This window comes from Pelobates fuscus, chromosome 9, assembly GCF_036172605.1.
Source record: "Pelobates fuscus isolate aPelFus1 chromosome 9, aPelFus1.pri, whole genome shotgun sequence".
Classification (NCBI taxonomy): domain Eukaryota; kingdom Metazoa; phylum Chordata; class Amphibia; order Anura; family Pelobatidae; genus Pelobates; species Pelobates fuscus.
Genome location: NC_086325.1, coordinates 122,007,551 through 122,023,201, shown reverse-complemented (window position 1 = coordinate 122,023,201; position 15,651 = coordinate 122,007,551). Strand labels below are relative to the sequence as shown.

Sequence of the window (15,651 nt, the reverse complement as noted above, 5' to 3'; positions counted from 1 at the left end):
GAGTCTGGGCATGACGTTCATCTTTATTGAGTGTAGTCTTCCTATCCATGTGATTGGTTTGTCTGTCCATTTCTCTAAGTCTTTCTTTAGCGTGTGGATTAATGTTGTGTAGTTCAGTCTGTAGAGCATGGTGGGGTTTGCTGCAAGTTGTGTCCCTAGGTACGTGAGCTTCTCTTTGGCTATTTTGATTTTGTGTGTAGTGGTTAGGTGTGTGTTTTCTTCTTCTGTGTTGTGGAATGATAGTGCCACTGATTTGGTGAGGTTAACTTTGTACCCCGAGACGTCTCCATACTCCTGTAGGAGCGTGTGGAGGTGTGCCATTGATTGTCTGGGGTCTGAGAGTGTAAGCAGAACGTTGTCTGCATACGCCGCTACTTTGTACTGTTGGTTGCCTAGTTGTATCCCTCTTATGTTGGGGTCTTGTCTGATGGCTTGCAGCATTGGTTCCAACACTATCGCAAAGAGGAGAGGGGATAAGGGGCATCCCTGTCTCGTTCCGTTGCTTACTCTGAAGGGTGTTTTTTTGGCTCCAGTAATGAGTGTTTGGGCCTGTATGTCTGTGTATAGTGCTTTGATAGCTGTCATGTATTGATCGGGGAATCCCTGTTTTTCCATGAGCCGGAACAAAAAGGGCCATTGTACCCGATCAAAGGCCGTTTCCGCGTCCAGCGATAGGGCCGGTGATGGGGAGTTTGTTTGTTTCATGTACCACAGTAGATCAACCCCTCTGCAGGTATTTTCATATAAGTGTCTACCTGGAATAAAAACTACTTGGTCTGAGTGTATTAGTCTGGGCAGCAGTGATGTGAGTCTTGTTGCTAGTATTTTTGCGAATATTTTTAAATCCGCGTTGATGAGGGATATTGGTCGAAATTCAGTTTTTTTTATTACATTTTTTCCTTATAGTTTTGACCATACTCAAAGTTGCCTTAATAATAGGGTTCTTTGTACCATATATACTCAAGTATAAGCCGACCCGGATATAAGCCGAGGCCCCTAATTTTACCCCAAAAAACTGAGAAAACTTATGGACTTGAGTATAAGACTAGGGTGGGAAATGCAGAAGCTACTGGTAAATTTCTAAATAAAATTAGATCCTAAAAAAATTATATTAGTTGAATATTTATTTACAGTGTGTGTATATAATGAATGCAGTGTGTATATAATGAATGCAGTGTGTGTATGAGTGCAGTGTGTGTGTATGAATGCAGTGTGTGTATGAATGCAGTGTGTGTATGAGTGCAGTGTGTGTGTATGAGTGCAGTGTGTGTATGAATGCAGTGTGTGTATGAGTGCAGTGTGTGTGTATGAATGCAGTGTGTGTATGTGTGTGATGCAGAGTGTGATGCAGAGCCTTGGTGGGGGGTGGGTCTTTTTTATTATTATTTTTTAATATTAAATTGTTTGTTTTATAATTAATATTTTTTTATTATTAATTTTTTTTATTGTAAAATTGTATTTTATATATTCTTTTTTCGTCCCCCCTCCCTGCTTGATACATGGCAGGGAGGGGGGCTCTCACTCCCTGGTGGTCCAGTGGCATTGGCAGTTCAGTGGAGGGGGCTGGCAGGAAGCATTTACCTCTCCTGCAGCTTCTGTCAGCTCCCTTCTCCTCCGCGCCGGTCCCAGTGTAAGTCTCGCGAGAGCCGCACTATGACCCCGCGGCTCTCGCGAGACTTACACTGGGAGCTGACCGAGGTGCTGACTGGACCGGCGCGGAGGAGGGGGGAGCTGACAGGAGCTGCAGGAAAGGTAAGCGCTCTCTGCCAGCCCCCAGTCTGTATTATGGCAATATAAGTTGCCATAATACAGATATTGACTCGAGTATAAGTCGAGTTAGGGTTTTTCAGCACAAAAAATGTGCTGAAAAACTCGACTTATACTCGAGTATATACGGTAATTTTATCTAATGGGCATCTCTCATCTATCCAAAAACAATCGTAAAGGAAATAAGCTTTAAACTCTTGGGTTTCAATTCCTTTCCATAAGTTGGAAGTGTTGTTATTTTTATCCCAAGCTAAATAATGGGATAGCAACGCATGTACACCCGGGAATCCCAGACCTCCATTTCTTCCTGATTTCTTAGGTATTTTTTGAAAGATTCTGGGTTTCTTACATGCCCAAATATACTTAGAGATGGTTCTCAAAGGTGAGTGAGGGAATGGGTCTTGACACCCTTTTCTACGAGAAGCCTGTGTATCCCCCATTTATAGGGCACTTTATGATCCTGGAGTAATTAGGTGAGTTGCCAGAGTGACTGCCTCCAAAGGATGGTGTGGCAGGACAAGTCCCGATAGAAGGTTAGCTGGTGGCCCTCAAAACTCACAGAAGGCGTGCTCCTTGTTGCCCCCATGATGATCCCTCTGTCAGAGTCCCGGACAAATTTTATAAGCACGTCTCTGGACACCTCTGCAGGAGCTTTGGGCAAGTGAAAGCAATAGTCCATTGCCACCTCTTTTGGTGATAGCAGCATGTTTATGAGTCATCTGATATAATGAGATAATTATTTGTGTTGACGGTCTCAGGGAGTCTCACGCTTCTCTCCCTTGTCCTGTCTTCTAGGGTAGCCAGACGATTGAGTATGGCTGCATTGCTCTTCTGCACTGTGTGTAAGGCTACATCTGTAGTCGACTGTGTCACTTTCACAGTCCCCATGTCTTCTTCCATGGTGGCAATCCTGGTGGTAAGAGTGGCTACCTCTTCCCTGACCACTGCCACATCAGTTTGAAACATTGCCCTAATTTCTTGGAGTAGAGCTTTTATGTCTATTTTAGTGGAAAGGGCCGTGTCACCAGTCCCAGACCCTTGGGCAGCTCTGGGACCTTTGTGAACGTGTATAGCTGTTCAGGGAAACTTTCTCCATCCAAGGACTCCACCGGCACCATTTTAGGTGTCTCAGGCCTAACAGTTTGCCGCAGGAGCGTCCCAATGTCACGGGACCCGGGGCTCAGATTGGCCCACTGTTTCTTGTTGCACTTCCCCATCTGTGTTGGGAAGGCTAGTGCGGTGTGTATGCCTGTGAGACCGGGTAAAGATGTCGATTTCAGCAAGCTTTTTCCGGAGCTCTCGTCTCCTGTGTCCGTCCCGTGAGGCTGCTGGCTCTGTTCCCTTCCCCCCTTTGCCCCACCCCTCTTCAAGTTGTCCTTTTTCTTGAAAGTTAACTGTCACTTTGGGCATTATTATTTTAATTTCTGCGTGTACCTATAATAAAAAATTTGTATTTACAAGGATGTATGAAAAATAAAATGAAATACCGGTATATCAATCCACACCTGTTTACCAAGCACCTCTACCTTGCCCACCTTTCAACCATTGTTATATACTTTATCCTTTGCACTTGGCAACGAGCACAGAGAAACTCTACAAAGAGAAGAGAACGTCTCTATTTCTCCTTTTCGTTTCAATGTTTGCCTTAGTTTTGCCTTGTTTGAATTGCAATTTCATTTGCTAAATATGCCATATAAATGTAAAAGCAAACAAAGCATCTCATGCAAAAAGGTTAACAGACGTTATAAGTGATTTTCAATGTTTTATTTAATGGTGTAAATTCCAGAGCAGTGACAGTTCCACTACAAAAGCCAAACTATTACTTCTCCAGAAATTACACTATACTATTGAATAAAACATTGAACATTTCTATGACTCATGTTACTTTTTTATAAGATGCACCATTTTCTTTGGACATTTATAACAAAGAGTTATAACACAATTCAGTCCAGTCCAGGCACATACAGGGGCCACAATCCAAATAGGGAGTGAAACTGTTACCGTGGAAACCAGTGGAACCAAATGGCACATTCCACTGGCGACTCCTCTCCATTTACATTTTTGCACTATTTTTACTACAAGATAATTTAATAATTCTCTTCCATTATTTTGGTTTCTCCTCTTCTATGAAACATGTTCAATCGATGGCAGAAAAGGGAAACATTTCTATCAATCATTGACATGATGGAGGTGATAAGTGCAAGAATGCATGTATAGATTTCTAAATTTATATATTTTTTCACACCTCACAAAGACATATTTGAGAAATATAGGCAAGTAAGTAAAGAGAATAAAAAAAAAATTCTGGGAAGTTACTTTTATTGTAGCCTGTACTTTTGCTGTTATATGTAAGCTGTCAGCTTGTAACATTGTAAATGCACTGCAAAAATAAAGATTAATAAAAAAAAAAATACTGTCCATATCCCCCCACAATACTGCCCCTCACCCCAAATAATGTCCCTATACCTCCACAATACTACCCCTGCCCCATAATACAGTCCCTATCCCCCCCACAACACTGCCCCTGCCCCATAATACAGTCCCTATCCCCCACAACACTCCCCCTGCCCCATAATATTGTCCCTATCCCCCACAACACTGCCCCTGCCCCATAATACAGTCCCTATCCCCCCACAACACTGCCCCTGCCCCATAATACAGTCCCTATCCCCTCACAACACTGCCCCGCCCCATAATACAGTCCCTATCCCCCCACAACACTGCCCCTGCCCCATAATATTGTCCCTATCCCCCCCCACAATACTGCCCCTTACCCCCAATACTGTCCCCTTTCTCCCCACAATGCTCCCTTGCCATCCAAAATACTGCCCCTGCTCCCAGGGCCAGACTCGAAACTAAAAGCAACCCTGGAAAAAAATCTACACCAGCCCAATAATAGGTCGCACCAGCATAGTGTGCTGATATAGAGGTGGAAAAGATAACTTAAAATTGAAAACTATTAATGCAAGTCCTATGAGTGTGCTCTTCACTTTGAATGTATATTAAACTAAGAAAATATTATAGGCATAATTATATATATATAGCAACATGTATATCTTGGAAGGAAAATCTTTAAAAAGAAGTCTTTCTCTCAATTAGCTCTTCGGCATAAACTCCTATGCTAAAGAGCTGTGTTACAGGGAGAGCATGAGACACAAGCGAAAATGCATTCTCCCCCCACCTCCCTCTTGTGTTTTTCTTAACCCCCTTTTTGAATTTCTTGCTGTTTTTTGGGGGGTTTCTTATTCCCTCCTTTGATTTTATTTTACCTCGTTTAGTGTATCTTGTCTCAAATCTTTCTCCTTTGTGTCTCTTACAACCCCTCTTGTGTGTCTCTTTCACACAAGTGTATATTTTACTTCATCCCAGACTCTGTGTGTGTCTTTTTATTCTTCTCCAGCCCTCTGTATGTCTCTTTCCACCAGCCCCTTTTGTGTGTGCCTTAGCCCCAGTCCCTTTGTCTTTCTCCCCTTAACTACAGTCCCTCTCTGTGCCTCTTTCTCTCCTCCCAGCCACTCTGTGTGTCTTTCTCCCCCCGGTCAGCTCTGCCCCCCACAGACTTTCTGTGTCACTCTGTCCCCCTTACCTTCTGTATGTCTCTTTGTTCCCCCAACAAACCTTCTGGGTGTCTCTTTGTCTTCCCTCCAGTCCCTTTGTGTGTCTCTGTCTTCCCCCAGCCCCTCTGTGTCTCTTTCTCCCCCCAGTGTCTCTCTTCCCCTCTCGTCCCCGTGTCTCTCTCTCCCTCCTCCCCCTGTGTCTCTATCCCCTCTCTTTCTCTTTCTCCCTCCAGCCTCCACTGTCTCTGTCTCTTTCTCCCCCTCGCCCTGTGTCTCTCTTTTCCCCCTCTGTCTCTTTCTACCCCCTCCCCTGCGTCTCTTTCTTCCCCCCGTTTTTTTCTCTCCTCTCCCTCTCTGTCTCTTTCTCCCCCTCTGTCTCTTTCTTCCCTCTCCGTCTCTGTCTTTCTCCCCCCATCCCACGTGTCTCTCTTTTCCCCATGTGTTTATTTCTCCCCCCTCCTCTTGTGTCTCTCTTTTCTCCCTCTGTCTCTTTCTCCCCACAGCCCCCACTGTCTCTTTCTCCCCTGTGTATTTTCCCCTTGTCTCTTTCTACCCCCTTCCTCTCTGTTTTTTTCTTCCCTCTCTGTCTCTTTCTCCCCTCTCCCCCTTTCTTCAACCTCTATCTCCCCTCTCCCCCTCTCCCCCTCTCCCTCTTTCTCCTCCCTCCCCATATCTCTCTTTCTCCCCTTTCCCATGTGTCTCCCTCATTCCCCTGTCTCTCTCCCCCCTCTGTCTATTTCTACCCTCCTCCCCATGTGTTTCTCTTCCCCCTCTGTCTCTTCCCCCCCTCCCCGTGTCTATTTATTAACCACCCCCTGATGCTGACCTGCTTGTCTGACAGTCTGTCAGAAAACACAGGAGGAAAGAGGGAGGGACTATCATGCTCTCTTGCGGTTCGCACAAGTCCCAGCATGGACACATCATAGAGTAGTGGCATAATAGTCTCATTTGCTCCCTCTCTCCCTCAGTCCTCCTGTGCTTTCTGAGAATCAACAGCAAAAAACAAATGTAAGGAAGGCTGAACTTGATGGATGCAAGTCTCTTTTCAGCTATGTAACTATGTAACTATGTAACTGGTGACAGAGTGATTGAGGGAGGGGTTGACTGGTGATAGAGTGAGGGAGAAGTTGACTAGTGACAGAGTGAGGGAGGGAATTGGTGACTAGTGGCAGAGTTTGGGAGAGGGTGACTAGTGACAGAGTGAGGGAGCGGGTGACTAGTGGCAGAGTGAGGGAGAGGGTGACTAGTGACAGAGTGAGGGAGGGAGCGGGTGACTAGTGGCAGAGTGAGGGAGAGGGTGACTAGTGACAGAGTGAGGGAGGGAGAGGGTGACTAGTGGCAGAGTGAGGGAGGGGGTGACTAGTGACAGAGTGAGGGAGTGACCCCTATATTCCCCTTTTATTTCCTACCTCTCTTTGCTCCCTCTGGTCTCTCCTAGGCTGCTGCTCCTTCAACTCGCTGGCTCTGAGAGGGCTCTGTGTGAGAGGAGAATACAAGAAGTAGTGTCACTTCCTAGCCCTGCCTCATCCATCACACAGAGCCCCGCGTGGGACAGGAAGGAGGAGACCTGGCAGAGAGAGAGAGCAGATGAAGCTGCCAGGTCTCATATGAGGATGAGGGGAGAGGGGGGTAATGTGCAGAGTGGTAGGTTGCTGGGGCATCAGGGGCCCCACAACCTATCAATGGAAGAGATCATTTTTTAAAATCTATTTTGCCGTTCCAGTTGGAGAGATCTCTAATCTCTCCAGCTGGAGCGTGGATGTGCGGCTGGGTCCATGACCGATGTGCCCGAGTGGTCAGTCCGCCCCTGTAATACACTAAAGGGGGTATAACACACACAAAGGAGCAAAAAGGGTAAGACATTCAAGAGGGAATATGAAACACTAAAGGAGGTAAGGCATTCAAAAGAGGGGTTTATGAGGCACACAGGTGAAGATACATTTTTCTAGGTGGGAAGGGGGGCAGCAAAATGCATCTTTGCCTGTGTAGCCCAAAATCCTTGCACCGACCCTGACTCCACATTACCCTAACCACTTCTAGCATCAATGTTTTCAATGCATTTATACAGCATACAATATTCATGGAAACATGTCCATCAATACTTATATACATCTACAGTTATACCTGACATATAATCTGCCATGATTGGACTGGGACTTGTGATCTTGCATAACTCTGCAGTCTAGGTGCAGGATAAATGGCCTTGGAGCATGTTGGGGGAAGATTGCATGGATAAGGATAATCTTGGTAAAGGTAATGGGTGTAGCAAAAATGTATAGTGTGTGGGTTTGTTCCCCTTCTGGTTGCATATTGAGCAAGTGATGACAGTTGGCATTGGCACAACCTGCTCACATTATCCCAGACTTGCCATCATCAATGAGAACATATGCGTGTAAACATTTTTGTTGAGAAGCTCTATTTTTGATGCCCTACATATTGCTGTATCTGAGAACAACAATGTTTTAATGTGGGCTTGTAATTCTATTTATTTTACACTTACAAACCAATATTTCTGCAATTTTATTCAAAAAGATAGGCCTGGTGGCTTCACCAGTCCCTGGGAGAAAGGAATGTACATTTCTCTCCACAGCAATGTTTCACGTTACCCATATCTAATCAATTTCCATTTATCTTGTATTACTTTGAAAGCGGCAAGTTGATGACTAATTGGTAAACATATTTTGCATGACATTTTTTGTGAAAATAAAATAAATAGAATTAAAGAACAATATAAAATAAAAAACAAAATGAGTTAGTTCTCTTTTATTAATTGTGTGTAAATTGGCATTGGCATAAATAAGGTCCGCCGCCTGAGTACAATATATTTGACGCAACATCTGGGGAAACATATCCGGCATGTCCAGCATAAAAAGGTTTGTGTTTTATTACCATGGGGGATTGGCTCGCTATAACCCTGGTTAAGTACTAATGTGTGAATTCAAAAGTGGTTTTAATTTTGGACTGAGTGGAATTGTCTAGTGAGTTGATATAAGGTTGCCAGGTGAGAAATACTTTTTTAGAGAGTCTTCTATCCAATCCATATGGAATAGGAAGGATATGTGCGGTGATAAATGTTTGCTGCCTTCTTCCCCCACTTTAAAAAGTTGTCCCTTTGTTTTAGAAAAAATTGCTTTTGAGGGAAATAATACGCATGATGTGCGATCTTCAAATAGATTTCCTGATGAAAGCTGATGGGAGAAGTTTAAGAAGTTTGACTGTTGTTGCTATAAGTTAATGTTGTAAAATTATTTGTCCATCTTGGCAAACCTAATTGTGTGGTCATGTGGTCTAGACTAGGTCTGATTTGGGAGTAAAGTGAGCTTATGGAGTATAATGAAGAGGTGGGTTGTGTAAGTGGGAAGTCGATAGAGTGGTCCCAGTCTTCCAATGTGGTAGGTGTGGTAGGATATTACCTATCAAACTACGTATCTGCAGTCAGTAAGCTTGTGTTTCATTTGTTGGGGTGTTAGAACTTATTTATTGAGTTCATCCAAGAAATTGTATATATTGGTTTGGCCTGCAGTTGACCAAGAACTATATGGGTATTAAGGATCCCCATTTGGAAGCGAGGGTTACATAAGAAGGAAATTAATCTGGTGTATTGCCATTGGTGCCTTAGTAGCTGTCTTGTGCCTCTTGGAAGAGAGTAAAATACACATAGCACCTACACAAATAATAGATTCTTGCTGCTTATTAAATTCACTTTTTCTAACTGATGAAAAATGCACAAATAAGTAGGTTTTTTCCACTGTAACAATACGCAAAAATTTAAGAAAAGTATGAATTTTAATTATTGGCTTTTTTGCAATATAATGACATCTAAAATCCCCATCTTAAATAATCTGTTCCACTTGCAAATGATTACATACTCTCTGCTCTCACCAGCTTCCATGTTTTAATACTGAATGCTAATAGAGGATTTTCACATCCCTCTTCTGGAACAGAGTAGAGTGGGGTGTGGAGCAACTGAGAGAGTGCCACTCCAGGAATTAATTGTGGTTCTAGATGTACTGCTGTGAATTGTCCTGCACCTTTTATCCAGTCTAGTGTGTGTTAATAGTATGCTGCTAAAGTATCAAGTTTTAGGTTTGGAATATTCAAACCTATATTATAACTAGGTTGGGATAGCTTGTGCATTGCGATTCTTGGACATTTTTGTTGCCAAAGAAATTTGGAGAAAAGCTGTTTTATGAGTGTAGTATGGGTAAAGCCTGTCAAAGGTCGAGAAGTTTGGACACTATAACATATTTAAAAGAGTGTTTTTTCTTGAGAAATACAGATGCACACTTCTAGAAAGATCATCCCTCACCAGGGCCAGAAGTAGCAAGGAGGATAATATCTGGAGGATAAGAAGGAGAATGTCCATGACAGAGTAGTTTTGACCTTAGTCTTATTGGTGTGCCAGGGCCTAATCTTAGTGCTGTTGACTTGGACCAATCAAGTTGAAAAAAACTGTAATAAGGCCATATCGATCAAAAAGGGAGATTGTGTTAGGAAGGGATGTGACACAGTAAAAGATTATCAGCAAAACAGAAGTTTAATAGTGTGAGGGAATAGTTCAATTCCTTTTATGTCCGTAGACGTGTGAATATATCTAAAAAGTGAGTTTAGCACTAGATTAAAAAGGATAGTTGATAATGGGCAGCACTATTTCACCCCTGTAATGATTATGAGTTATTTTGAGTCTAGACCATTTATATTATTTTTTGTGGATTGTTGGGAGTACAACCAAAATGTTGCATATTTTTGCGTGCTTAGGTGCTAGCTCAGGGAAAGCCAAAAATAAATTGATCCTGGATAAGGTGTTATGGGCTTTGAAGTTGTGTAATGATGTCTGATGGCTTTTTAAGTTGGTCATGTAGTTGAGCTGAGGTGTCTTTGAAGTCACTGCATCTGTTTCCAATGCTATCAGGCCAGGAGGAGTTAGCTACCACTTTATTGGCAAGATCGCCAATGGTGTGTTGTATGGTGTCAAAATATGCTTCCAGCTTGAGCCATAACAAGGCAGTGACTTCATCTGCCAGAGAAGATGCATTATTATTACCAGGAAGATCTGGTATGAACAAGGCATCAGATGTGGCAGGACTTGGCGGTGCCAAATACATTTCCTCTGTTCTTATATCTGGTGGTTTCTAGAAAGATTTGTAGTGTTTGGTATGGGTCCTATTTTTAGTTATTCCAGATTGGATAAACTTCTCCATTATTTGGAATATAGTAGAGTAGAGAAATATATGATTCATGTACATACCTGAACATCTGATGTCAATCCAGAAGTTTTAAAATAGTGTTTTCACTAGTTGCTATGGTAGAAAACATTTATGGTTTTTCACTGTAGATGTAGTTGACTCATGGTAGGTAAGTATCCACCATGTATCCATTGGGGTATAATATCAGCCAGTAGCCAATCATAGTGATAAATAAGGGATTAAATAAATGAAGGAAAATAAACTATGTACAGTTTCTGGTTTGCCAGCTATGCATCTGAGTAGACAGTTCCCATAGGCTGAATTTAGAAATCACCTCTGTTGTGTTGCAGACCATCACTAATTAGGACCTGTTGTGGCAAATAGGCTTGTTTTGCAGTTATAATAGGGTGAATAAGTGAAATAATGGCTTAAAATAATGTCTGTCACAATACCTGTCCTTCGCAGCACCATGCAATCATAGAGATGATGTCTCTTCTGTGTTCTGATGCACACCCACTTATCCCTAGCTTCCTTGTGCCTCATTATGACATCATATATGACATGGAATCTTCCCATTGGCCTTCTTTTATAATGTTAGTCCTTGACATTTATTCATTAATAAGGGACAAAATAGTAGACTTGCAAAAGATTTCCATTTTAGCTGTACTCCAAAAAAATTGGAAAATGTTGACCTTGTGTAAATTCAGTTATGAAATCACTACAATGCCCTTTTACTGATGAATCCTAAAGGTTTTATACATTGCTACATTCCTTCCAACCCTATTTCATTGTTTGGTGATAGCTTTAGTGGTCCTTAAAACCACCACCATACCATAAGAGAAAGAGATTACAAAATCATGATAGACTACCGGGGATTTTGGCCCACTCCATTCAAAAAAGGTAAAACAGTAAAGGATTCAAACATTTTTTCTCTCTTTTTTTATTTTTTGAAAACCTTTATTTTGTTGTGCAAGATATAACATGGGGCGTGCAATGCCATGACAGCTAGGGCAAGCTCAGCAAGACATATAGTTAGATGGTTACATGGTATTTGAGTATTTTGGCACACTTTTATATTAATATAAGAAAACAGGTTAGAAATACATGTCTAAGCTCTGGATACACTCTATAAATCAGATATGTAAGACATGAATGATATGAGTGATATTGCTAATACATAAGCATCGCTACAATGAAGATATGTAGAGAGTGAGATCTAACCACTGGGACAAGATTAACTATTGGGCTGCAGTGAGTTACATGCTAGTAGTCACAGGCTAAGCATTGCATCAAAGTGTGCTATAATCATCACGGGGGTTAGGCTTATTAGTAGATAGTAGAGTGAAATAAAAGATAAAAAGACAACAGGTCTAACTAAAACAAACGAAAGGTTATATGTGTCAAGAGATATTTGCTGATGTCACTGTGGCCCAGCTGAACTGTAGGACATCCCTCAGAATATGTTTGATTGTCAGCTGACTCCTGTATATGGCAGTCCCATCAGGTATTTGGTGTTTCTGCTCCATGTGAGAAAGGGCCCACCGTATCCCATGTCATCCATCCACACTCCAGGTCCGTGGAGACTGATTTTTTCCTGTTGCCAGCAGAGTATGGATTCGCAAGGCCCAAGGCCTTAGGGGGAACCCGTGCCTTAAGTCCATTGATACCATCATCAGGATTGTGGGCCCATGGGTCTTCTGGAATTCAGACAGCCTTCTGGGTGTATGGACGGCGGTGAGGGGTACCTAGCTCGAAAGAAGAGCGGTCATTGAGGACAGCAGCACCGCTTCTCCATTCGGCTGAAGGTGTAATCAGGCGTTCCCTATGCTCCAAGTAGGCCCCCGGCCTGGGGGAAAGAAAGACATCCAGACTGTCGGTGTGGGGTGTCAGATGAGCAGGAGGTGAAGGCTTCCGGGATTGGTCATGCAGTTGGCACCAGATTCTCCGACAGATCGCATCAAATCTAACAGTGAATGAGTTAAGCCGCTCTTGGGTACTGAGGTCTGGTCGTGATTGCAGCATCTACAGTTCAGCGGCCAATTTAAGCTCGCCTTGTGGGTCTCGTGTCTGCCCACAGTTCATAACCTGAAGGTACTTGTGCTCCAATGGGGGCCGGGATATCGCCCATCGGTCCAGAGGGGGGTGGGGGGACTTGTGTAGCAGACGTTACTACTTGCGCATAGCGGTAATCGGCTGTTTCACCTATGCGGCAGCAGGGTTAGGCCGCAGTCATGCTTTTGCGGAGAGTACCTGTAGGCAGGGCCTTAGGGGTGTGCGAACTGTGCGGCCGCCATGGGGCCGGCCGGGATAAAAAAAAATAAAAAATTGAGGCGGGGGCGGGGCTGGGGCTTACTGTGAGGCGGGGGCGGGGCTTACTGTGCGTGGGGGCGGAGCTAAATGCTGTGTAACTGCTGCAGGGGAAGCAGGAAGGAGTCCCTGCTTCCCCCAACAACCAGAATCCAGGACCTGCACTGCCTACACAAGGAACAGAGGTAACTATGTGATTGTCTGCTTGTGTGTGTGACTGTGTGTGTGTGACTGTGTGTGTGTCTGTGTGACTGTGTATGTGTGTGTGACTGTGTCTGTGTGTGTGACTGTGTGTTTGACTCTCTGTGTGTTTGACTCTGTGTGTGTGACTGTCTGCCTGTGTGTGTGTGACTGTCTGTGTGTGTGTGTGACTGTCTGCCTGTGTGTGTGTGTGTGAATGTCTGCCTGTGCGTGTGTGACTGTCTGCCTGTGTGTGTGTGACTGTCTGTGTGTGTGGCTGTCTGCCTGTGTGTGTGTGTGTGACTGTGTGTTTGACTCTCTGTGTGTGTGACTGTCTGTGTGTGTGGCTGTCTGCCTGTGTGTGTGACTGTGTGTGTATTTGACTGTCTGCCTGTGTATGTGACTGTGTGTGTGACTGTCTGTGTGTGTGACTGTGTGTGGCTGTCTGCCTGTGTGTGTGACTGTTTGCCTGTGTGTGTGTGTGACTGTCTGCCAGTGTGTGTGTGTGTGTGACTGTCTGTCTGTGGCTGTCTGCCTGTGTGTGTGGCTGTCTGCCAGTGTGCGTTTGGCTGTCTGTCTGTGTGTGTGACTGTCTGTGTGTGTGTGTGACTGTGTGTGTGTGTGGCTGTCTGCCTGTGTGTGGCTGTCTGTGTGTGTGTGACTGCCTGCCTGTGTGTGTGAATGTCTGCCTGTGCGTGTGTGACTGTCTGCCTGTGTGTGTGTGACTGTCTGTGTGTGTGGCTGTCTGCCTGTGTGTGTGTGACTGTGTGTTTGACTCTCTGTGTGTGTGACTGTCTGTGTGTGTGGCTGTCTGCCTGTGTGTGTGACTGTGTGTGTATTTGACTGTCTGCCTGTGTGTGTGACTGTGTGTGTATTTGACTTTCTGTGTGTGTGACTGTCTGTGTGTGTGACTGTGTGTGGCTGTCTGCCTGTGTGTGTGACTGTTTGCCTGTGTGTGTGTGTGACTGTCTGCCAGTGTGTGTGTGTGTGTGTGTGTGTGTGACTGTCTGTCTGTGGCTGTCTGCCTGTGTGTGTGTGGCTGTCTGCCAGTGTGTGTTTGGCTGTCTGTCTGTGTGTGTGACTGTCTGTGTGTGTGTGTGTGACTGTGTGTGTGTGGCTGTCTGCCTGTGTGTTTGTGTGTGGCTGTCTGTGTGTGTGTGACTGCCTGCCTGTGTGTGTGGCTGTCTGCCTGTGTGTGTTTGGCTGTCTGTCTGTGTGTGTGACTGTCTGTGTGTGTGTGTGTGTGTGTGACTGTGTGTGTGTGGCTGTCTGCCTGTGTGTTTGTGTGTGGCTGTCTGTGTGTGACTGCCTGCCTGTGTGTGTGGCTGTCTGCCTGTGTGTGTGTTTGACTGCCTATGTGTGACTGTCTGGGCAGACTAGATGGGCCAAATGGTTCTTATTTGCCGTCACATTCTATGTCTGTGTGTGTGTGTTTGTGTGTGTCTGTGTGTGTATGACTGCCTGCGTGTGTTTGTGTGTTTGTGTATAGCTGTCTGCCTGTGTGTGTGTGTGACAGGGTGTGTGGGAAGGGGGAAGGAGTGGGGGAGGGGGCGGACGGGAAGGGGGGGCACTGTGAAGATTTTTCGCACAGGGCGCCCAAATGCCTAAGGCCGGCCCTGCCTGTAGGTAGGATCCCCAAAGTCTCAGAGGTATATCTTAGGGCACCAGGTTGAGGTAACAGGTTCAGTTGTTTGTAGCAAGCTAGCGGTCTGAAAATCAGGCAAAATAGGCGAGTCAAGCTAGGAGCTCACTTGATGTGCAGCCAGCGTCCATGATGCCCAGGCCATCCCCCTCCCCTCCCCCCTCTTTTTTTTAATTTTATTAACACAATAATTGCAAGGGTTACTGTCACTCATCTGGTACATACATCATTGAATTAAACCCTGAAAATCACTCAACTTTTTTTTTTGTCACAAAATGCTTTGTTTTCCATTAAATTTCTATTAAATAGATAACAAATGACTTCATAATCCAGTTCAGACTAAGCAATGCCAGGACAAACAATGCTAATAAAGAGGCGACATAGACACATTCTTTCATTTCTCCCTTCTAATGAAGCTGTTATGATGGCTGCAGTGTTCCTTTAAATTGAATTGGGGACTATGTATTGTCTTTAAATGTTATAATAAACTCTTAAATAATAAAAAAAAATATCTCATACAATATCTATGTGAGCAAAGCACACTTCATCTTTCATTCACAACTACCATGATGCACAGCCAACAAGGAGACAACCACACAGCCATCATCCCTCTGCAATGAGTGCTAGTGTGACAGGAAGGTTTGTAATCTCCCTCCCGCTCTCTGATTGGCTGACTGCTGGAGGGGACGTCGCCCTAGTTCTCTGTAAACCAGACACCAGTCAGCGGACCTTCTCAAGCTGTGACAAGCACAGTCTCCCTGCGCAGTGCGCCATGGGCAGAGCCCGTGCCGGCCGTCGCCGCGTGGCATTTCGGGAGTCGTAGTTCTAGTCGCTCGGCGCTGGCGAAGTAGACGGAGCGACAAGAACTACAACTTCCAGCAGCCCTCGCGGCACCTGCGCGGCACGGTGACCATGGCGCTGTGTGAGTGAGGGAGTGAGATAGAGAGAGGAGCCCGGCGGGATACCGGAGACTGGAGACCATGGGCTCCCGGGTGAAGTAAGTGTCTGGCCT

The 15,651-nt window shown here is 44.6% G+C and overlaps 1 protein-coding gene across 1 annotated transcript in view; it reads left to right on the top strand.

Moving 5' to 3' along the window:
• Positions 1-15,549: 15,549 nt before the first annotated feature.
• DENND1A (DENN domain containing 1A) overlaps positions 15,550-15,651 on the top strand; it is a 920,735-nt gene continuing 920,633 nt past the window's right edge. The window contains exon 1 of the mRNA XM_063432346.1: positions 15,550-15,636. Within this exon, the coding sequence (XP_063288416.1) occupies positions 15,620-15,636 (17 nt within the window). The 5' untranslated portion in view covers positions 15,550-15,619. The remainder of the gene's footprint in view (positions 15,637-15,651) is intronic.